The following is a 24,355-nucleotide window of genomic DNA, read 5'->3' on the forward strand; positions in this document are numbered from 1 at the left end:
TGTGGATAGAAACTGTGAAGAGAGAGAGAGCGAGAGAGAGAAAGAGAGAGAGAGATAGACAGACAGATAGAGCAGTGACATAATGAAAAAAATATATATATACAGGCATTGTTACGGCAGTGCTAATCAATATCTGTTTGCCCTTCTTCATATTGTCCATTAAATCCAGTAGAGCTGCATAGAATTTAAAAAGAAAAAGAAAAAATAAACCGCCCTAGGTGTTACTTCTCATTACACTGTTATAATTTTACCACATAATTAATTGAATCACTGCACTTATGATTGACATGAATCCTACCACAATACTCAGGCTATGTTTACACTTGTACCAGGCAATCACATTTACCTCGAAATGTAGAGCACCCTAGAATATATATATTTTTTTCTCTGTATTCAAGTCTATCAGAATATCTATGATGGCCTGGGCAGCTTGTTTGTGACCCCAACAATGAAGCTCCAGTCAGCAACAACATGGGGAGTACTGCATAATGCTGCTCAACAAATGATTGACAATTGAAGTTTTCTGTCAACAATCCATGTACTAATCCATTGCTTGTACCAAAACATACATAGAAATCTGTTATTCCCATACACACTGCACAGTGAATTTATATTCTCTCTGTCACTCTCACACACACATACGCACCCACACACACACACACACACACACACACACACACACACACACACACACACACACAACAGGCATTGTGGGTAAATTAAACACATGGCTTAGTTTTAGAAGAGTTGTAGGCGGCGATTAAGTATTAGAGATGCTGGGAAATACATACGCTTCCCATCCCGCTATAACCTGCCTTCAAGTTTTAATATCCCCTATTATGTATACTGTCAGGTTTAGTTGCGTTCACCTTGTTTTACTACAGCCGACAAGGGTTTTCATCTGCACTGTTACTGCCAATTTTTTTGACAATTTAAAAATGGCGCGAGGCATACATGACAATTACGGTCTGGCTTGTTTGCTCTTCCAGTTCCCCCTGCATTTTCTCATAAGTGTTCTCATTTCTGTTTTGCCATCAATGTGTGAGAATGTAGCTGTAGATGCCTGTTTAAACATGAGCAGCAGGAAAAAACATGCATACAAAATCTTATTCAGTTTACAAAATATGAATGTTTACCTGGCGGTAGGTAATGTTGAGTCTGTAAATATACACTAAATTAAATTGTTACAGGATCTCATTCTTCCTGGGATCATTTTCTAATTTTGAATGAGTGACTTGCAAATAAAAACTATTATTGTTGGCATTATGTTTCTTCACCTTTCTTCAAAAAGGTTTCAATTTTATGGGTGAGGCACGGCCCAGTCAACCACCTGACGTCACATCCGTTTCCAACATCGTATCGTGCATTAAAATAAACCAAGGAAATTATTTTGCCAAATCCAAGACTAGACACGAAAATCGGAACACCAGATATTTAGTAAATTAGACTATACTCTATTCAACTGTTGGCAAGCTTGGAGACAGTATGAAAGGATTTGACTCGACAATAAAATTCATTCTGATTCTGACTTACTTGATGTAACAAACTACTGAAAATTAGTTTAACGCAGTTACATCATTTCATGTTTTGTGAAGTATTAAGAAATTTGAATATTCTATGACCTCAAAGTAAAACTGCATTTGATAAAAAGAATATTTGAGGACGGTGCAAGATGTTGATGTGCTGAGGTTGACTGCATTATCTGGTCAGTCTGACGGTCAGGGAGTGGTGTGGTCCCAAGGCCTATTAGATATTAATGTATTTAAGCCATGTAGAAACCACTGGATAGATAACCCGGGCACATGTTCTGGGCAATTAAAAGAAATTGACGGATGGACAGACAACCAATTCTTCTGGGGTCCATATGGCAAGGGGGTTTTCACAGGCCCGTTTCAATTACATAAAGACCTCTGTGCATTGGCATGACACAAAAACAGACTGGCTTTGGATACTCCACACTTTGAAGCTGGGTAATCCATCTTTCTCAACCAAAGGCACAAACAAACTCATAACGCCATCATCCTCGCAAGATGGATGTCTAAATAATCCCATCAAAATTCCAGAACCTCTTGCATCACTGACCCATGCACAAGACTCTCTCAGTGTATGGTGACTCGATTAGATTCAAAGCAGCCAAGCGGCCAGGTGTTTGTCTGCTTTATGGTTCTTTAATCTGGAGGTGTTCTGTTGTCCTCAAAGCTACCTTGAGGTAGAATAAATCTCAGAAGAAAAAAAATCCTTGTACATCATTGGCAAAATATCAAGAACATTACACACTAAACTTTAAGTGAGATATGTTGAAGTTTCTCACCTTGAAGGAAAAATCCTAAACTGTGAAATTTCAGCATCCTTCCCTTCCCGTTTCCCCACGCGACCCTTTGAGCTGATAAAATTATTAACCTTAGAGTTGAATGTCATCCCTCTTTGAACCTGGTTGCCCTGAAGATACACATTTTTTTTTTTTATGTAGTCATCTATACCAAACCTCAACATATTTTGTGGGCTATGCTGTAGGCTAATGTATTATTCACCCTCCAATAATGTGCTACTACAGCTGACAACTCGGGAGGAGAAGGATATGACCCATCATTCCTCACACCTCACCCACCTCCACAGGCACACAAGGCCAAAAGGCATCGACTGATGGATTTATGGAGCGCACAATGCACGTTTGAGCGCATGCACGAGTCATTGCCACAGGTTATCCTGAATAGTCAAAGCACAGATTTTCATGAATGTTTGCATAGAGCGCTACCGATAAGGTCATTCGGGGAACAGACAAACGTCAGTAATATAATATATATAATAACATTTATACTGAATATTTTACAGTGCTGCAGAGTCTGATGGTTATTTTACATATTTGGTCATTTTTATTCACGTTTAACAGGATCATCTATGAAATAGGTAAATCAGTCAGATTTATTCTTTTCTATTAATGCAGTGGATAAGATTAACACAAGTTCAAATTCTTCCACAAAGAGAAATGTGTTAAAAGAAAATAATTAACTTGAATAACTTTATTAGTCACCAAGGGGTTTACCTCACCTGCCCACCCCTTCTAGCATATATTAAGTTAAAAAATAACAATCTTCCTGTTTATGCCTAAACTGGCCCATTAACGAAAGCAGTATGTGAGACAACCGAAGCAATCTTAAGAGCATGAACAACAACCTTTTTGTCTCTCTCTTACTGGAAAAGGAAAACATATGACTTCCATTCATCACTTCTCTTCCACGTACATCCCTGCACAACCCTAATCCTCTTGGGAGGTCTCGATAGTAAGTTAGGCGGAGTCTGAAACGCTCCAACTCTTGGGTGTGGATCAGCATTGGCCCGATTAGTCATTGGCCCTGACAGTGAACCAATCAAAGTGGCGAGGTTAAAAATGGCTCCCCAGGGATGCTGGTCCACTTGGGACAACTGTTAATGGGATTCTCCTTTCACTACACCAAGGCCACAACAGATTGGACCAACTGACCCCGGGCATTGGCATCGTCATTGAAAGCAGAGGAAAAGGCTTTTTTTGGGCAGAGGATGTTTGTGTTGGTAGATTTGTAGCTACAGTAATTATTGGATTTAAGTTAGCCGTATGACTTTATCTACTGGTGTGGCTCACTCAAGGCTATAACAGTAACTGTTGTTTCCATTCTTGCAGCCAATTCTTGTTTAACCCATAAACTACAAATCTCCCTCCTCAGTAGTGGGCACAAAACAGGCAGCGGCATCAGAATCTTCCCAATGATTCTGTGATTGAGAAGTAACTTAATGTACTCTAAAATCTCTTGTCCTGACCTTTGAAAGTATTGCAACAACTGAGCTATAAAGAGATGACAAAGTAGAAAAAGTGTGTTATTTCTCCAGCGCTTTTGCTGCCCTGGGAAAGTGTTAATATTTCACAAACACCATAGTTCGCCATCCTGTTCCTCCAGGTTTTCATCCATCTTTAATGACAGCCAAGTCTAACATGAGTTGCTCTATTCTTAGGCTAATAAATAGGTGAGGAATTGTTTAGATAGATTTTTCATTATGTGGAGCACTTAGTATCACAGGAACATACCGCCATACCGCTAGAAAGTGTTTTATGAAACATCAAGGTCAGGGTGGTGCTTTACATAGAAAAAAAAACTGGGGTCAGCAGCCATTACTGGGACTGTATGGATTGTCTGAAAGAAGCTCCATTAGCAATGGACTAATTGGGGGGGGTGCAAAGGATTTCCAGCCCTGGTCGTAGCACAGATTCATAAATAAGTAAAAGCAAGGTCAGGGTGGGTGCTTAATTAACAAAGTGTATGTGTGTGTGTGTGTGTGTGTGTGTGGGTGGGTGGGTGAGGGGGGTGTTGAATCTCAAGAGGGGCTGAGCCAATCTGTTTGCAAGGATGGAATATCGCAGAAATCCTGTCTATCTTTGAGGCATTGATTGATGGTAAGCCAAATTGAATCGCTAATCATCACACCCTCCTATCCACCACCACCACCCCTCCCTTCGGGGATTGGGAAAGGCCAAAAGTGGCAATGGAGGTAATGCTTTTGTATCCCCTTCCTGACACTGGAGGCTTAAACATTATAATTCTCCACAACTCTCCCCCAACCACACCCCAGACACCCCCCCCCCCTTCCACTTGACCCCCAGACCCTCATCTGGCTAGGGGTTATTTGACTCCTGTGAGTGTGTGTTCCCCTTCACACTTACAACTTTCTTCTGCTTCTTTTCACACTTTTTCTCTTAGGCATTTAAAAACTAGACACCGCATACCACTTCTTGACACCCCCTGTGGCAATTTGTCCTGCTGTATGGAGGTGCATTCTTTTTGCATTCCACCCCACTTAGTCAAAACTTTGCACGGCTCATGTTGACAGACATCGAACATGTATTGGTGGTGGTGGTGTGTGTGTGGGGTGGGGGGTCAACCTTGCAAAAAGAACGTATATCCAAGATGTAAATTGATTTGATTTGTGTACACCTGCATTTGTGATGCCTTCAATGGATGAAGGGGAAAATGTTGAATTGTGGAGATTTAATTTGCTTTTGCTTTTTATTGACAGTCTGTCATTGTTCAATTTACAATTACAGAGGTTTTGCAATAGTCAGAGTCCCTTTCTAGAATTTTTACGTCAAATACATCAAACAGGCATGAGATAACAGGGAGAGGACAATAATACTATAATTAGGGCCCACTGTATTTGTGACAAGATGAGGCAGAAATGACGAGTGGTTGCAGCAGAAGAGTGGTGAGGAAAAATGGAAACAACAGCTTGAGGCAAGACTCAGAGGAAGAGAAGCCAAATAAAATGAATGAAAGGTGAAGCTTTATTTCTGGATGAGCTCATTTTTTAGCTCGTCTGCCGTGCTGCATGACAACCAAAGGTCAACGCCGCCTCACGATTAAAAAGTAATCATGTATTAAACAAAATAATGCTTTTCACCTTTTGCGGAACACAGTTTTAATATTGAGGACAATTGAGCATTTTGCATATTAAATAGAAGCTACTGTTACACTTGCAATCACTACTTACCCAAAGATCGTGTTTTGAAACTGTTACACAAAAAAGTAGAATCAATTCAAAAGGTAAAACACATATAGATTAATTAAAGAAACACTCTCCAGAGGGCCAATTTCTACCATATTTTTGTATTAAAAAGTAATATTTTTAATATATTTTTTAAATAATTAAAATTATTTTAGTGGATTTTTATTGGCTGAAAATTATGGGACATTACGCTGTGTAGTGAATTAATATAATTCATGGATTTCAGTTTTTAACTGAATTATCAACATTAAATGAGGGTTATACTATATTTGATAATTTGACACGTACGCTGCAAAACATAAAATCAAATTAATCAATAACAATTCATCAAAATTAGGTCACTTTCAATATTGTTGTGTCAAGTCAGTGAATAAACCAGCAATCATTGCCATAAAATTCCATTATTATTTTTATTCAAGCAGAAAGTATAAAAGCAATGAAACAAATGTGTAGATATGAATGTCAAATAATGAGAATGCCTGGCTGTGAACTTTAGCCTCTAAGTTCTTCCTGTTGTCTCTTGCCACCCATTAAGTTGAAAGTTTGCAACCACAACTTTTGCCAAGGTAAAAACGCAAGGTCAGTCACCATGAACAAACTCCAGAAAGCTCTCTTCTTTCCTCTCATCAAATTCAAACACGCATGCACATTGCTACTCAACATCCCAATGCCATAATTCAGGAGGAGTACAGCAGATAAAAAAGTCTTTGAACTGTCTGTATATTTCAAAGCCCTTCTTCACTCTCAATCTCCAAGCTCCCCTGCTGCTCTGTTGCGACTGTGAGAAATGGGCTGATCGATGGGGTCTGACAGCAATGAAACGAACGGTACCAGCTGATTGATTCATTAGTGGTGGAATGGATGGAAGTGGACGCAAAGTGTGACCCTAAGAAGCAGGTGGGTGTGAATTTGGACAGTGATTGGTGCATGTGCATTGAGTGAAGGTAATGTGCACATGTGGATGGTCATTGGCCACCTTATTAAGCAACTGCCACTTCTTGTGTGTGTGTGTGTGGGGGGGGGGGGGGGGGGGGTATGTATGTATGCGAGAATGTGTGTGTCTGTGAGGAGAAATCAAAGGTTAGAAGGGATTTTGGTGGGGTGAGAAAGGAGAAAGGGAAGCTGTTTGTGGCTGGACTTGGCACTGAGGCAGGGGTCAGATGGTATTGTGCAGCACTTTTATTTGGTGCTCTGCAATTAGACTTCATTGTTCAAATCCTGTTAAAAGTGATGCTAACAATGCCCGCGTCACAAGCATTGAAATGAACAACTGAAAAATGCTTCAGTAACATACAATTTGAGTTGATGGGAATTCAATCTGAGGTTATTTGCAGTTGTGGATGGAAAAATAAATGTAATAGTTAATTTACTTGTGCTCATTTACGATGGTCAAGCGGCCATGTATGGCATGAAGATTTTGCACTCCAAAAGGTGGCTTCAATACACATCACAAACTCTACTAATCGAATTGATTAATTTAAAAAAATAAAAATAAAATAAAAATAATTAAAATGATTATTCTTACTCCCAATGACCTTGTAATACTGTCAAAAATGCATCAGTGAAGTGATATTTTTTTTATTTTTTCACATTTTTCAAATTCTAAATTCAGTATAAATCTGTACAAAGATGTTTATGTCCAAACAAATGGTGTCACACCTTCCGTTTAACAACTGTCCTGCTGTTACCAAATGGACAGGTGTGATGACTGGCAGAGTCATTAAGAAAAAAAAAGTCGGCACTTCTACATTTGCTCAATTGCCCAAAGAGTGTCATGTAAGTGGGCATTCAGGCTTTCTAGTCTTTTTATTGTCTCCTAAGTATTGCACTCCCCTAAACATTAAAGTCAGCATGTCAGGGAGACTCGGGTCTAACTTGAAGTAAGGTTAAATAAATGCTGCCGCAGCTGGCAGTGTCCGCAGGAGGCAACGCCACGGGACCATTGGGATTATGTAAATATCACGCCAAAAGGTCACGTGTGATTGGTACCGCTTCAACTGAAATGTGCTGGAGTGAGCGTTAAAGATGTGCTAGTAAACACATTGCATTGCTGAAAACATGACAGTCTTTAAAACTGCTGCTGTTTGTGTCCTCCATTTATAATAGAAGACGAGGTCTCATTGAGTTTGTGAGCCTTTTTGAAGTACAGGTGATGAATGATTTTGACAGTGCACATGAGAAGTGAAAAAAATGTGACAGGAACCAGTGAGGTGCATTGATTAATGTGAGTAGGCCTACTGATTTCCTCACTAAAGCATAAAATGCACGCTTGTGCCTTCCCAAATTTACTATGATTAATTATTCTTTTGTGAATCCTACCAAATTAACTCTGGCTTCGCACTATTAATAGAATGTGTTCCTCCTGATTTAAAAATGTATTTGCTATTTTCTATTTTATCTTTTATTTTTTATATATTATCTTTTTAGTTTAATTAGACCTATTAATTTTTTCACAATACAGATTTTACTGTGTTGTAATTTATAGCGATGACATTTCAAAACAAAAAATAATTGTTTTTAGGATCCTGACCCTTAATTCATAAATATTATGAAACATAATTGCGTCATATTATCATTATTATTATTATTAAAACTTGATGTGTTAAAAATGACCAGATTTGCAATCAGAGCAAAAAAAACAAAAAAAAACCCTGGAAATTATACTTACATCCCTGATTTAAGATTTTGTAAAAAAAAAAAAAAAAAAAAAAAATGTTGTCCAGTGTAATTTGTAAAATAACACCCACACATGTGGACTAAGAGTATTTTATGGATTTGTGAAAAACATTCAATTTACCAAATTGTGACATTGTAGGTTCCGGCCCGATGCCTGTGATATATTTAACAAGCCCTGCCAAACTGAAACCAGGTAAAGTGGCTTTTTTGCCGCCTGAAGGCACTCGGTAACATGGCTACGGCCACTCTCCAGACAGCTGTAACTGTCAATGTTGAAAAGAAATGCAATATATCAAAGACCTTTTTTCCCCCTGCATTGCCAGTTAAATTTGTTGGAGAAGTCTGAGGGTGGCAATGAAACTGTGGAAGTGAGCCCGAAGGCGGACCTGTTCCTGTCTAACTCAACCCCGCCAACCTCCTGCATTGCTTCAACTGTCCACAAAGTTAAAAAAAAAAAAAAAGTAATGGACATCACATGTGTTTAAAAATTCCTGGTCCAATTCCATATAGTTAAGTAAGTGCAAGCTAGAGTAAAATGTATGCATCATTCCATTTATATAATTCCATACAACAGCTTTAGGATGATAAAGTGACTTCCGTGTCAGACGCTTATCCGTGTTTCTGGTGTGTCTTCACACAGTATGTATCAACAAGCTGCACAGTCAGCCTATTTAAATATACACATCCTCTTTCACTGTATTTTTATTCACAACTGGAACACGATAGCCCCGGGAGCTTGACAAGTATGTTTAAAAAGAAACTAACCCAGGCTCAAGAACATAGTCCCCCCTCTCGCAGTGGTTTGAACATGGGCCACTTATGACCTCTGATTGAGGGTCACACGGCATGGGTAGTGAGGAGATGAAAAAACAACAGGTACTAACCCTACTAAATTGTATATTTTTTTTGACACATGGTCACTAAGCACGCACTTTAGGTACAGCTAGCCCAACGCCGCTTTGAAAACATCAACTCTAACGTGTAATACCATGTCAAAGGTGTCCGTTGATATTTGGAAGGTAACTTGTACAGTCAAAAAGGGGAATATCCCACTAATAACCACAATCACCATTGAACTTTCATATTCTGCTCTCTGACTAAACCAGTTCATATGTTAACTAACTACCTAAGTAATTAACTAAACTAATTTGTTCTCTCAAACAACCCCCCACTATTAAACCCCCCTGACACACATGCTGTGTCACCCAGCTTGCTCGCGTTCAGTCTTTTTCACCCGCGACAATTGTGTGCGCGTGTGTGCGTGCGTGTGTGTGTTTGTGTGTGTGAGAGACGTTCTGCTCTGCTGACTCGAGACAGCAGCAATGGTGGGCAGGCTCAGACACATTTGGCCTCTCGAGCTTGGGCTCTACCCTGGGTGTCAAAGACGTGCCATCCCGCAAGGCCCCTGGGCTCCATGTGATGCCAGCACGAAATGAGTCAACACACACACACAGCATAGGGTGTCTTGAAAAAGAGCATGCACAGCAAAGTTCTCTCAGCAAACTGCGGTTTGGCGACACGAACACACACACTTGACATGAGATGTAATGATCAAGGTAGGAGATGTCTTTTTAAATCCGGTGAACAAAGATTAAGGACTGTATTCATCAGACAGTTGCAGACGGATAGCTTGGCCAACTTTTTGGGGGGACAGTTCATATCAGGAAGTGTTCCAAATGCTCTCAACCATGACTATGGCGTTAAATCCACTCTCAACTTTTTTTAATGAATAACACATTATAGTTGTTTCTTGCTCTCCCTCATAGAGGACTGAATAAATCACAATGTGTTTTTTGTTATGCACAATGCTTAAAAATGACAGTTTTGTTCTATTACATTAGGAAAAATATAATTTTCTGTTTCCATTTTTGAACAATCTTTTGTTAACTACCTACCTTAATTACTTATTTATTATATGTACACTGTATGTTTATTATATGTATAATTTTGATGCAATTACCTCAATTAATAATAATAATAATTTACATTCTGTGATTTGTCCCCTGTGATTGAGTGGTGATCAGTCCAGGGTGTACTGAATATTTTTAATTGTTTTAAATCGTTCATCAGTTAATTAGAAGATTTATTGCACTGGATTTATATCTTAAAATGTATGTAAAAAAAAACAACCACTTTACAAGTGCTGGCGACATGCTACACTTGGTTTTAATAATATATGCACTAGTGTGTTTAATTATCCAACAATATCATATTGCAGCTACTTTTACATGCCACTGATCATGTTTCAAACTATAACACTAAAACTAATTAATAGACAACCTAAACAAATTTGCATGAATAAGGTAGAGTCGTAAAATAAAGTGTGCCCTGTCTATCCTCCAGCATGGTGTGTGAAGGCACCAGCTGGCCAAAGATGGCCGTTGCCTGCCTTCATGTGAAATTCCAGCTCGGTAAATCTTTCCACGCCACCATTTTAGTCATGAAGTAGAGCCCTGTGCACATGAGCACTCCTGCACACCCGGATAGCTTAAAGCATATCAACAGCATTGCTTTGGGTCCAGTTCTGACCCACATCGCAATACTACAACGACACAATACCCTCCATATCATCATCCCATTCTTATAGGTTGCTGTCTGACCCCCCACCATTCTTCCTGAGCGTCTCATGCCCGATCAAATCTAAATCAACGTACATCTGTTCAATAGAGCTGCTGTCAGAAAAATGAGCGACATAGCGGATGGAAGACACTAAATACTAAGGGCTCTCACTCCCATAGTTGACCTCTATATAGCTCACGTCTACTGGCTGGTATTTAAGAGGATCATCAAAACAAATGCAGATAAACAATAGAATAATAAAAACAGCAATGGCACAAAATTGAGCACAAGTCCTCTTCTGTGGCTATACAATACTAATTTGGATCACCACCAAATTGTGCTCCTGAAAGATGCCCATCAATTTTTTTATCAACTCAAGATGCATTTTACTCACTGCAAAATTAGACAGGCCCTTTTTTGGCCCAATTCTAGAGTCTCGGTGAAATCATTTGAGGGTTCTTTGCACAATGGTAAGAAACCAACTGCAATGCAAACAGTAAACTACATGGTAAACAAAAATTGTAATATACTGAAGCCACAGACAATAATGATAATAATAATGATAACAATAATAATCATCAAATTATAATTATCCTCAAAGAAAATTACAAAACAGAACAATAAGAAGGGCAGACATTTTTACAATCAAAAAATAAATATTAATAATAATCATTATAATAATAATAATAATAATAATACATTTTTAGTATTTATAGTATTATCAGTATTATTATTAGTAGTAGTATTAGTAGTAGTAGTAATAGTAGCAGTTGTAGTATTATTAGTATTATATTGTTATTATTCTCAAAGAATTAAAAATTGGACATTACCGAGAAGAAGGGGGAGCATTTTATTATTAGAGTTGTTTTTATTGTTGTTAAATGGTTTTGAGCTTGTATTAACTATTTTTTTGGGACGGGGGGACTGCTGAACAATGAGGCCAAATGGTCCCTCCAATTGATTCGGAACCAGTGATGAATAGCCTTATGAATTGGTAATTGCTCCTTGCAAGAGCACTGCAAGTCTCCCTCCCTGCATCTAGTTCTGCCTTTTTAAAAGGCTGAGCTACATCGATCGCCTCAATCGATATGGAGCACATCAATTGACACTTTGTTGAAGCCTCCATGTGACAATTACACCCGTGCCAACGCCTATATGCTCTTTCATAACATGGGATGGATAGATAGATAGATAGATAGATAGATAGATAGATAGATAGATAGATAGATAGATAGATAGATAGATAGATAGATAGATAGATAGATAGATAGATAGATAGATAGATAGATAGATAGATAGATAGATAGATAGATAGATAGATAGATAGATAGATAGATAGATAGATAGATAGATAGATAGATGGATAGATGGATAGATGGATAGATGGATGGATAGATGCTCATTTATTTATTAATTTATTCATTGTTTATTCATTCATTTGTTCATGTATTTATTACATGCTTCCATACTCGCACTGCATCAATCAAACGCTTTTGTTTAATTCCACTTGGTGGGAATGTGATTTAGAAGCACTGCTTATGCTTGGCTCAAACCGTGATAATTGTAATAACATAAAAATCGTGACACTGACAAGGACCCCCGCTGTCACACATACACTTACACACAGTATAAATCATCCGCCAAGTGTAAACGGGCCGAGGAAGGCTCCCGTGGAGGTGTGATCTCACCCACGTAAACACATAAACGTGTGCATCTAAGCTCCCCGTTTGTGCACAATCACTCCATATTGCGCCATAAATACATCCTTGCTGTTACAAAAGACAATTGAACGCCCATTTGTCTAACTTATATGAAGAGGAAATGTGATTTTCCAAAATGAATAATTGCCGTAGTCCGAGGCTGCCTGGAAGAAGAGATACTGTATTCCACTATATGCCCATTATGATAAAATAAAAACGCATAAAAGAAACACAGAAATACCACTGCCACTGTAAATTAGAGGGATTTAAACATTGGATGTAGCGTCAAGAAACACTTAAAATCATCTGGATTCGCTTTTCGCTGGCCTGTACCCTTTAAATTTTAACGAAAAAAAAAAGTATATTTGTTTGTAGCAAAACATCTCGGAGCTGAACATTAAAGACTGAAAAACTCACTACTCAGACCCCACCATTAGAAATAGTATACTATATATGGATATATCCATCAACTTGAAATAATATTAAAATAATAATAATTTTTGCTAAATATTTTCCCAAGTCAAATACAACTTACAATAACTGTTATATGCCTCGTTAAACTCACTTCGTATTTTTATTTAAAAGATAAAATCTCAAACCCACTTCTCCTGGGGACCCGGGTCACTAAAAATTAGCCACCCTGAACGAGCCATAACCTAAGAGTGGATGTAAATTATTGTTTAGCTGTGAATGGGGAAGCCCACAAGACAACTTGAAACTTAAAACCTTAAATGGAAGTCGGCCTGGGAAGAATAAGAGAAAGAAGGAGAGGAAGACCGAAAGAGGGAGAGATGAATCCATTAATTATTCCCGGGGCTGTGTGACCTCAGGACCCGGGGAGTCTCGCAGTGGGGCCTGCTGAACTTCCCCCGCAAGGCTCAGTGTATTTTTTTTTTTCTCAAAGTACAACAAAACAGAGCCAGAGTGTTCACCATAAATCACTGTGCTGTATTAAAAGCTTCGAGGTAAACCCTACGCCCGGTCGGCGGGACACAATTTATTACATCACTTGTAGCGAAATATATTGTTCAGTGAAATCCATCCGTTTGCAAAGCAGAGACGCAACTCACTCGTTTCTGGTGTCAGGGGGAAAAATACTTTTGTAGATCTTTTCAGCCTCATTCTGTCTACATCTGGACCTAACTTGAGCACAGCAAGCCTCAATTCATCCATTCAAACCATGTGTTTTAAAGCACTGGTGTCCAACTGGTGTCCGCTGATCTTTACTGGATCACTCGGAGGTCCTTGGTTGGTCTATTGCAAATAAACAACTATTTTTTAAAAATATGAGTTGTTTATTTGCAATAGCCTTTATTTATAGTTTTTTATATTTAAAATAATTGTTAAAATATATTATGGGCGTGTTCTGAAAGTTCAAAAAGTTTTACAGCACAGGGATATCAAGAGAGCAATAAAGATAACACGTATCAGTTTTATTTCACTTTCTCATCTTGCATACAAAAAAAGTATACCTTTCGTTTTACCACAGCACAAAATGTAATTTACACGAGAAAAACACACCGCTCTATGCGGCGGGAGGTTTAATCTACAATTTTCAATTATGAGGCAATACATTAAATTTGGGTGTCGTTTATTTATGTGTTTTGTGTATTATGTTTCGGTAAAACAAATGAGTTTAATTACATTAGATACGTCGAGTTTAACCTTTTTCAATTATACAAAACAAAAATTGCGCGTCAGTCAATCATGCAGACAACGCGCACTCGCCAGCAGCTCTATATGTCCCACTTTTTACAGCACCACAATACACCCTCGAATGCAGCATTCATGTCATTCACGAAGCACGCTTCAGGGCTCTCCCAGACTTATTTACCACACTTTGTTCCAAAGAGCAAGGATTAAAAACGACTAATCAAGTAATCCCCAAATTAAAAAAAAAATCTGTGAAAAGTGCCGTAAAATTGATTTTATGTCTCAGTTACCATTTTATCTTTCACTTTCACTACAATAATGAAAACTAAATAATAATATTAATATTTGGAAACCAAATGTTGAGTTGATTTTTTTTTTCTATAGATCAACGACCCAATTTCAATGCGTGACGATCTACACGTCAAAAGGCCACACAACTCTAAAAGACGCGTAGTTAACCTCAGAAGAAAAGTGTTTTTTTAAGTGGGGGGTGGGTGCGTTCGACCACCACCACCAGCACCTCGACACCCCGGTGAGATACAGTGTGGCGCTAATTTTCTCTAAAAGAGCAAGAAAGCAGCAGCAGGCGATGGCTAATGGTGCAAAAGGGAGAATACGCAACTCCCATTGTGGAGCATAACAATTGTACTAAAAGTTGGACCTCCTGCCCTAAAACAGATGCCCCACTCTTTTCAGTTCAACCTGGTTTTTAATTGCAAATTGACAACTCAATACATAACTTGGCCAGTGGAGGTGTTTATTGTGACGCATTTGAAAACGAAATTAAAAATCCTGCATCGAATTTGAATTTGTGCGATTCTGAAAATGGGTGGATGGATAGATGAATTTCTTACCTTCAACTGCAGTGGCTACGGGCAGCAAGAAGCTGCACAAGAGCAGAATGTAATCCATTGTCATAAGGCGCTCATGTAAACAGAACCACGAGAGGGACGGTGTACAATCCCGAGCTGGTCACACTCCACGCACAGTCCGCTCCTTGAAGTCCCAACCTTGTTATGCCCACGGAACCATTCAGCAAAAAGCCAAAAGGTGCGCGTTTATTGGAAGAAATGACACCATGCAGGTAGTGAAAAACATAGAAGCCGTCGTCTTCTCTTTATCTCCAACGCGCCTTTTAATAGAACCAGAGGAACCGGTAGCAGAACTCCTCTGGTGTCCTCCTCTGCGCACGGAGCGGATCAGCTGCGAGCAGGGAGTCCAGTCCGGGACCACACCATTGGCGCAGTAGTTCCACAATCAGGATTTCCCTCCTGAAGTCACCGAGAAACCCCCAAAAATATACAACGCACACTGCGAGGAAGATCCTAAAACCACTTTCTGTTGGGTCTCAACAAAAGAGAAAGACGCACTTGTGACACCACCATTACAGTGCGTGTAGTCCATGCAAGAAGAAAAAAAAAATGAGAACCCGCCTGCGTCCACGGACAAACGATACCTCAGAAGCTGGGTTTTAATTGGTACGGTATTTATTCCCTGAGCGGATTGATCAGCGCTGGTTGCTGCTGTGGACCGTCTGCCTCGCTCTGTGCACTGGAATGAGGCATACAGCCGTGGAGGAATAAGGAGAGTGGGAGAGAGCGAGAGAGCGAGAGAGAGAGAGAGAGAAAGATAGAGAGAGAGAGAGAGAGAGAGAGAGAGAGAGAGAGAGAGAGAGAGAGAGAGAGAGAGAGAGAGAGAGAGAGAGAGAGAGAGAGAGAGAGAAGGGTGGGGGGGCTCTGACTGTCAGTCTCACCATCATATAGTCTCTTGTTTATTGCCAAAATTAAGTCAACGTTTACTTCTCAATGGATACCCAACTGCTGTCCCGCAATTAATCTGCATGTGGAATCAGGACAGTCACAGTGCGTTTTGTTTTTGGACAAACCAAAAGGCGCTCAGATGCAATAATACAAAAACATTTTTAAAGAATCACAACAGCAGACCAGTATAAGTAGAGTGTTTTATCTTAATGTTTTGCAACATAATTGTAACGCTTTGTTAACATTTTGTAGAGTGGCGCTGCCTTTTGCTTTCTGTTTGAGAGATTCAAACACACGCGCTGTTGTCCACAGGCATGGACACACAGCGCCCCCTGCGGATCGCCTCTGTGAGAGAGAGAGAAGGAGAGCGAAGGAGAAAGGCAGAAGGGAGAGTTTCCGTGCAAGAAAAAATATTATGCAAACATTGTGATGGTTACTGTTTGAGTTTATCCAAGTGTGATAGTGACATTACTAATCAAAATTAATCCTCAATGAATAATCAACACAATGGAATAAAAGTCAAACACGTTTTCTATAAGTACATTAGTCCCACAGAATGCTCAGATTTTGTTTTGTTGGCAACTACATATAATGTACATTCGCCACTGCCCTTGGGTGCACGCAGAGTTATTCAGCTCAATAAGCATAACAAAATCTTTATTTTTTCTTCCGCGGGCCATATAGCTGCAAAGTGTTTTTCTTTTCTGCTAAAGCTGACAGCAGGAGGTGAGAGGGTATCTGCCACAGCCTGAACTTTACAGCCGTTCTCCTCATTCTCTTCGCCAAGTTGTTTTGTTGTATCACTAAGTGCTTGGGGGACCCCTTCTCAAAAGTGTGCTAAACCATATTCCTGGGAGTTTATCGTCTATTTTCTTTTTGCAGTCATTAGTAGATATGATCATGTTAAAACAAAAATCTAAATGGCTATAGCATGTTCCCGTTTATAGAGAATATTTCATCACCATTGACATAGTTTGAAGTATCTTGCTCTCTTAGAGCTAGGTTTAACTTGGCATAGTCGTCTTAATAATGAGGTAACAAATTGCACATGCTGCCATCATTACTAATTATGTTTAATATTAATGTGCTCTCTGCTCTATGTGAATACAAGAGTGAATTTGAAAGCAGACTCATACTCTGCTCATAAAGCAACGTCAAAGTTAATTCAAGCAAATAACAGAATGCAGGCCACCTTTTCTTTTTTAACTTTTTTTCTGTTTACATGAGCCAGCATTGGTGTCAATTCAAGGGAATGCATTGCCTGGAAGTATTTCAAGGAATGAATATAAAGAGTTCAGGCATTTGCAAGGAAAGCAGACCTGTGAAATGTTGCAGCGAGGCCAAATGACTGCTCTGTTAGTGTAAAGTTAAAAGGCGATTGGATGTCATTTCCTGGGAGGTGCAAGCAGACAAACGTAACCATGTCGTCTGTTGTGTGTCGCCTTAACACAAACTGCTGAAAAATATTTGGAAGTGAAAACCAACATTTGTGTGGTTTATTTTCAGGCTATATTCAAAAGGTCGCAAAAAATAGTTGGGCGATAAAACTTTCATGTCAATAAAACGCCTATGAAACTTATAAATGTATAATAGAATTTTGAGATTTTTTTTATGCACCAAAATAATGCAACATAGGGGCATGATTTTTTTTTAAAGTTGTAATGTTAGTACAAGTCAAAATTTGTCTTGATGTTTTCCCTTTTTTTTTACAATCTTGTTTACTTTAGTTTTTAAAAATTAAAAAAACAAATTCTGAATTTATTACCTTAATTTATGTTCACCCGCTCTGGCCACTAATAATAAATTAACATCAACAATTGTATAGTTAGTTTTATTAATAATAATGCACTTATAGTTAATTGTGATTTTTTTATTTATTTAAACAAAACAATTGAGAGCAAATACATATAAAAGGTTTCCTATATTATGATTAGATGGGGGTAGAAACAAAAACAGAGTTTTCTTAATGTGTCTTATTGGTAAGAGGATCTGTGGCCGCTTCAAAGCACACCATCTATAGTCACCGAAACCCGGTCTCGGCTGCCTGGCCGACATTAGAGGCCCGGATTACAAGTGCCACCCCTGTCATTTCAACAAACTTCTAACTTGCACTGACTCGTAACAAAAATAAGCTAAGGCAACCTTCCAAAAGTGCAGCGTTAGATTTTTGCCTTTATTTATAATTGGATTTTGAGTATTTGTTTCAATGATACAAAATAGTAACATTTTATGACGTCAAATCCAATTCCCTACTGGAAAGATAAAAACATTAAAGCGCATAAAATATCTGTCTTGAAACAAAAAAAAAGCATCCGCATTAATAAATTGATGCTTCTGAGTTTTACAATACTACATTTGGTGCAGGTTTGTTTTTTAGTTTATGGAGTAGATCAATTGTGGGCTTGTTTGAGGGTGTTCCTAAAATAAATTGCTATAGTAAAACTTTCTACATTTCCCTTGGTTAATGGCCGTAACGCAACAAAATTTCATTGTTATCGTGGGAACAAAGGCAAATTATTACAGTATACTGTACTTCACAGTATTCTTTATCCTATGTTCTGACTGCAATAACAACAACGCACTTAATAATTTAGACCCATAACAAATCCATTTTGGTCTTATCTGCTTTCAATTATGTGACCGTAAGTAAACAGCAATATCGTGAAAAGACATATTCACATGCTCAGATTAGCGTTCACAATGTGATCCGGGGAACGTCTCACGGCACCCGGCACATATTAGGAACACCGTTCACAAAGTGGTAGACATTTAACTGCCATATGGAAATTTTTCATGCTTACACCTACTGGGCCCTCAGCAGACACTCACAGACCTCAGCCGTTGTTCCTCCCACTCATCTTGTGCCAGGATATCGGTGTCTCCGTACGTTCTCGATTTCATACACACACACACACGAAGACCATGGACCTTTTCCGAAACACAGAAAACTTTTACTTCTCTTCCGCCCTTACAAATCAAATGCCCGTGCTCAAACACAAACACACGCACTAACCCCAACTCTATAGCACGTATAAAACATGTACAGATCCACAGACACACACACGTACAGTGTAGCTCTCATGTCTGGATTTGGTCTAATAGCAGTACTAATGTGATGTGAGTGTGAGCGGATCGCTTTACTCCAGCAATATTAAGGGAATGGTACTGCTGGTTATGTTAGAGTGTCTTTTGACATGTGCATGCATGTGTGCGCCTGCGTGTGTGAGTGTGTGCACGCGTGTGTGTGAACAGGCGTTGAGTGCTGCTGGTAGTAGTATTGGTGGTATAGGAATGGCTGGTGGGTGGCTCTGGAGAATCTCAATATGTGCATGTGTCGGAGGTGGGAGGGCGGTTCACAGAAGTTTTGTTGCTGGTTGGGGGTTGGGTGGGGGTTAGCCTAATCCTTCAGGCCTTCACCACTGACCGAGCACTTAACACAGGATCACAAATGCAGCTCGAACTGAACCCCCCTGAGGACTGCCATCAAGTTCTAAACGCAGCACCGCAAACACACGTGCAAACAAACACACCGAACACCGCATGCACTTTCGAGGTCTCACCTCTTGTTCCCATCCCCACATTGCACATCAGCACCTCTGTGCTAACTGCTCAATTCTTCCTCTCCAACACCCTAAAGTCTACAGCAGAACAGCTACCGTCTGACATTGTTGACCAGAATCATGTTTCCAGCAAAAGGTACATTTCCATTTTGTTCACCACAGTACAGTTTGGAACACACAATAGTACACTACTACAGACCAGCTGAGTAAGCACCTTGACATCATATCAACACAACAAACACATGATCAAATCAGGAAAAAAAAAAAACCCACATAATATAGTGCATATATACAAAGTACAGGTTTATGCAATGTGTGTTCGAATCTATATTTATTGTCATGAAGTGGCGCTTTGTGTACTGCTTCTTGCTCCCACCACCACTTCAAATTGAGTTTGCCAACAGTCACGTAATATAAAGGTTTGAGGGTAAACAGAGCTAAAGCGCAACGCTATGCAATGTACCAAACCAGGTAAAACAAAAACTTGAACCGGGCAAATGTTTGTGTTATAATGCAATGCAATGCAATTCACAGTACGTAACAGCACTTCAATAAGTTCCTTTGACTTTCCATTCCAAGCAATTTATTTATGCAATGTGTTTTGTAATCGATTGTTTAGTATATGCCCGACCTTACGGAATAATCCTTATAACCTAAAAGCACCTTCTCCACAAATTCATTTTCTGAACAGAATGACTATATGACTCATCGTCCAGTCAGAATGACACTCTGACTGACAGACACACACTCATAGTCAGTCATACATTGTATGCATACAGAGGAGTCTGTGCACCAAGTAATTACCCATACTGGGGACCTGCGATGAAAGAATCAATCTATCCTCACTAGCACAGGATTATGTTAGGAACATTGGAAGAATCACGCAGTTGTCTGCACGCTACTTGGATGGGAAATGGGAGTGTTGCGGATGAGGTGGCAGACAAGTGATTACATTTGCTCCCAACTCAAATGGCATGTAGTTATTTCCCTCCTAAGAAGTATTGAACTGTGATTTGAGTTTCCAGAGAGGGTTTTGGAAGAGTGAAATTCAGTTCTTTACTTTGTCAACAAGCCATTTCTTATGCCATTAAAAAATAATGTGTTTATAGGGGAAATACTCCAGCAAAGATTTAACTGTGTGTGGGGTGGGCTCCAGTTAAGATCAGAACAAGAAAAACAAGAAGGTGAACATTTCAAGTCGCCTTTGTTTAAAACTATCACTGTGCGGATGATGTATGTGCAGACTTTGGCACGACGAAATACAGTCTTAAAACTGGTGGAAAGTTGAAGGTGCAAGTATAAAGCAGATCTGTGACAACCAACCTAATTTAGACATCCAACACGGTCCAATATTCCATAGTGTGATATGGAAAGTAGAAACCTTTGGTGAACAGGGGATCGTTAATTGGCGATAATATATGAAACGCGTCTTTCTTGGCTGTATTGTTGAGTGTCTAAACGGGTGGGGTCAAGTTCATATACAGGATAGCCAGCACAATCTGCGCAATACAACACTTTGGAACATATTTGAAGGCATTCTGTTTAAACGACCAATGCCATTGTAAATACAAGGTCTAATTAAAGTGATTCACATCCTACGGTATGTGTCATTCTGGCACTACACGAGTAACTGTAAAGTATATTACAAAAAGGGTGGAGCTAGACACAATGGAGACTTTCATAGTTCAACAAAGAATAATTCTGAATAAACAATCATCCATCCATTTTCAGAACTGCTTCATCCTCATGAGAGTTGTGGGCTTTCCCAGTTGACCTCCGGGAGTAGGCGGGGTATAGCATTTACACTGACAATCACACCTATGGATAATTTGGAGTAATCAATTGGCCTACCATGCATATCTTTGGATTGTGGGAGGAAACCGCAAGCACGGGGAGAACATCCAAACTCCATACAAGAAGGCCCGAGCCGGAATCAAACCCACAACACAATAACAAAGCGACCATCTGCGCAAGTAGCCTTAGACCAATTTCCCAACTGCCATCCATCTTCAAGTGATTGATTGAGGATTGGTCTGTGTCTGCCTCTTGTTCTGGTTCAGCTGGGATGGGCTCCAGCTCTCCCCGTGGTGTCGAACAGGATAATCGGTATAGAAAATGGATGGACGGATGGAGTCCAGTGTGAAGGAAAGAGGTTCATGCAGGATGCCTTAAGCCCTCGCCCGGAATCAAAGGTCCGGGATGAATAATCACCGGCACTGCTCCAATAACATAATGATTGATTGTCCCTCAACCTCACACTGTCTGAGATAACATAGCTCAAAGTGTTCAAACACAATGTCAACACCGCGTCTCCCTCGTGGGGCCCCTGTTCGCACTCTGCACCCAGAAATCGTATGTTGGCCTTTGACCATGCAGCATGTTCAGCTGCAAAATACAACGCTCCCTGCAGTCTGCATAACCTCAAGGGCAGGCAACAGTGGCAAATGGTGGCACATGCTGTTTACTGTAGGTCACCGAGGTTCTCTGTCAGTATCCTCGTAACAAAAAAACAAAAACATTTACTGATGAAAGAGCCGCGCAGAAATTTACTTCATTTTGAACAATCATCCAACATTGTCAGACTGTGAATTGGTAATCTTTATTCTCATACAGGTGACTTATTTGAGGACACACAGTGAAGTGCAGGTTAACACGTTGGTGCCTCCTTCTTATGAGGAAAAATTTGCAGCAGCAAATGGTCTCTGGCCATGTTGACAGTCAGGTTAAAATGAGTTCAAGTCCCCAACCTCCACCAATTATCCCAGAGATGGTTATTTGTGGCTAACCTTAAAATCAAATGGTTTTATTTGAGCACTGGCTACCATTCAACATGGCTCCCATCTGCCCACTCTTTCTGGTGCAAGGCACAATGAACCAAATGCTGTGTAATGGGGAAAAAGAGTCATTTTACCCCTCTCTCAACCCAAATATATGCACAAGAATAAGGAAATGTCTCTCATATCCCAGGATGAATGGCTAACTACTGATGTCAAGCCAAAACAAAGGCCACCAAATGAGATAGTTACATGATTCAGCAAGTGAACACATGGTGTGAGCACACACGCACTTGGCAAGATTTCATTCAATGTGTGTGTGTACGTGCGTGTGTGTGACAAGCTGTTATTACCTGTGTGCATTGGTCTGTGTAGTGTAGCCTGTGTGCTTGCATGCAAAGTTTTTATTACCAGGAGTATGTGTAATGCACCAAAGAGCTTATTACCTTGGCATTGTGTTGTGTGTGCGTGCGTCGTCCGTATCAGCTTCTTCCTCGATACCAGATGACTCCCTGTGATCACGAGCTTGCATGAAAGGAACGGAACGTAGTGGAACCAGATCAGGGCTGTTAAAAACATTAAGAAGAATCAGTGTTTATCCAAGTGTTGTCATCCTTTAATAAAGTCCAGAAAATACAAAATGACTATATGCAGAAAATTAAGAACAATGAAATTAGGACCAATGTTGCAGTTTGGGTTTTGCAGCATAATTACATTTTTCACTCAGGTTTCTGTTTTAGGGGTCCAATATTTTGTCTCTTGGGTGGTCAAAGATAAGAATGAAATTGTGCATTACACACTACGTAAAACAATTACACCTTTGGAGAATAAGAGCAACTTTATAGCCCTGAAACGTTACGAGCAGTTTCATTGAAAGCTGATAATTAGCCAGATGGGTTGTGTATCGATTTTACCCTGAGGAGCAGAAATGGACTCTGCCTGTATCAAGATTCAAGACATCACGCATAGCAAGCAAAAAGAGGCATAAACAAAAGTAAAACAGTAAAGAAAAAAAAAATCAATTCAGAAAACGTAATTCATTCACTGTGACTTTTCTAGAGAATGTCTGAATAGTGTTAAACTGTTGGGCAGAGTTTGTTTTTGCTTGTATATTGGCCAACAGCTACATTCAGTCTTGTTTTTCCTGAATGATGAATTCATACATACACAATAGCCTACATGATGAATACAGACCAACCCCAGCTAGAGGTACGGAAGATAATTTCCGCTTTGTGTACTTTGTTTACCTTGTGTTGAAGTCCTGCCGATGCAGTCAAGTGCAACATTTTGCTGTTCTATTCACTTAGAAAACAATTTACAGGTACATTGAAGGACATTCATAGGTGGTGACAAAAGAGTTGCTAAAATATTCATACTTTTACTGCAATTAATAAAATGCTGCTATTGTTGCAGCCCGACAAGTAAAGAAGGTTACTATGCACAATGATGTTATGGTTTCACAGTTAAATAGTTGCCAGATCCTGAACCTGACTCAGGAGTTGGAACCAGCAGATTCATTAGTTTGCTCCAGGGCTCTGACATGCCTGTGCATTACAATTTATGATGATGACATCATCTGTGTTTAGAGAAACAGGTGGAACTCATGTTACTAAGATGCAACTCAACTAGTGATAATGGAGTCTTTTTTTTAAACATTATGACTTTACCTCACGAGTACCGATTAAAACAAGTTTTGCATTATGCCTAAGTGAAAGATAATTAGGAGTGACTGAATTTGTTTTTATTTAATTTGCCACCATTTGTTTTTTCTCTTCTTTTCTGTTTTTGGTCTCAATCCATCTCAATTTCCGTAACCTTGCAAGCTGTGATAACCTAATAGGCAGCACCCCTGGTAGAGAGGGTCATAATTCAAGAAAACTCAGTCATGTCCGGACAAGCTTATATGGTGTTCACATGGCAGTTAGAATGACTGCATCCAGTTGTGCGTGCATTCACAAGTGACAGTGTACAGCAGGAATTTGACAGATGGAAACACACACGGGGAAACAAGAATTGCAGTATTTTCTAAATGACATCAGCGGCGTTACAAAATAGCAGGTTCGAGTAATTTGTCGTATCCACTCAGAAGGAAGGATGCATACATGGGTATTTATTCAAAGGATATTCTGTGAGGATTTGAT

The 24,355-nt window shown here is 39.5% G+C and overlaps 2 protein-coding genes across 11 annotated transcripts in view; one reads left to right on the plus strand and one right to left on the minus strand.

Annotated features, from left to right (window-relative positions):
- The window catches only part of ephb3b (eph receptor B3b), a 49,062-nt gene extending 33,366 nt beyond the window's left edge, over positions 1 to 15,696 (minus strand). For 4 of the 9 annotated variants that reach the window (XM_088394677.1, XM_088394671.1, XM_088394672.1 and 1 more), the window contains exon 1: positions 14,975 to 15,695. In XM_088394677.1, coding sequence (XP_088250803.1) covers positions 14,975 to 15,038 — 64 coding nt within the window. In that variant the 5' untranslated portion in view covers positions 15,039 to 15,695. Of the gene's footprint in view, positions 1 to 14,974 lie in introns of all 9 variants that reach the window. The other 5 variants (XM_088394678.1, XM_088394670.1, XM_088394674.1 and 2 more) reach the window with 2 other exon arrangements.
- Positions 1 to 24,355, plus strand: part of mfsd8l1 (major facilitator superfamily domain containing 8-like 1) — a 240,800-nt gene that overhangs the window by 181,925 nt on the left and 34,520 nt on the right. The gene's annotated exons all lie outside the window — the stretch shown is intronic.

Source organism: Syngnathus floridae, chromosome 13 (assembly GCF_059516105.1).
Source record: "Syngnathus floridae isolate MCC-2025c chromosome 13, RoL_Sflo_1.0, whole genome shotgun sequence".
NCBI lineage: Eukaryota > Metazoa > Chordata > Actinopteri > Syngnathiformes > Syngnathidae > Syngnathus > Syngnathus floridae.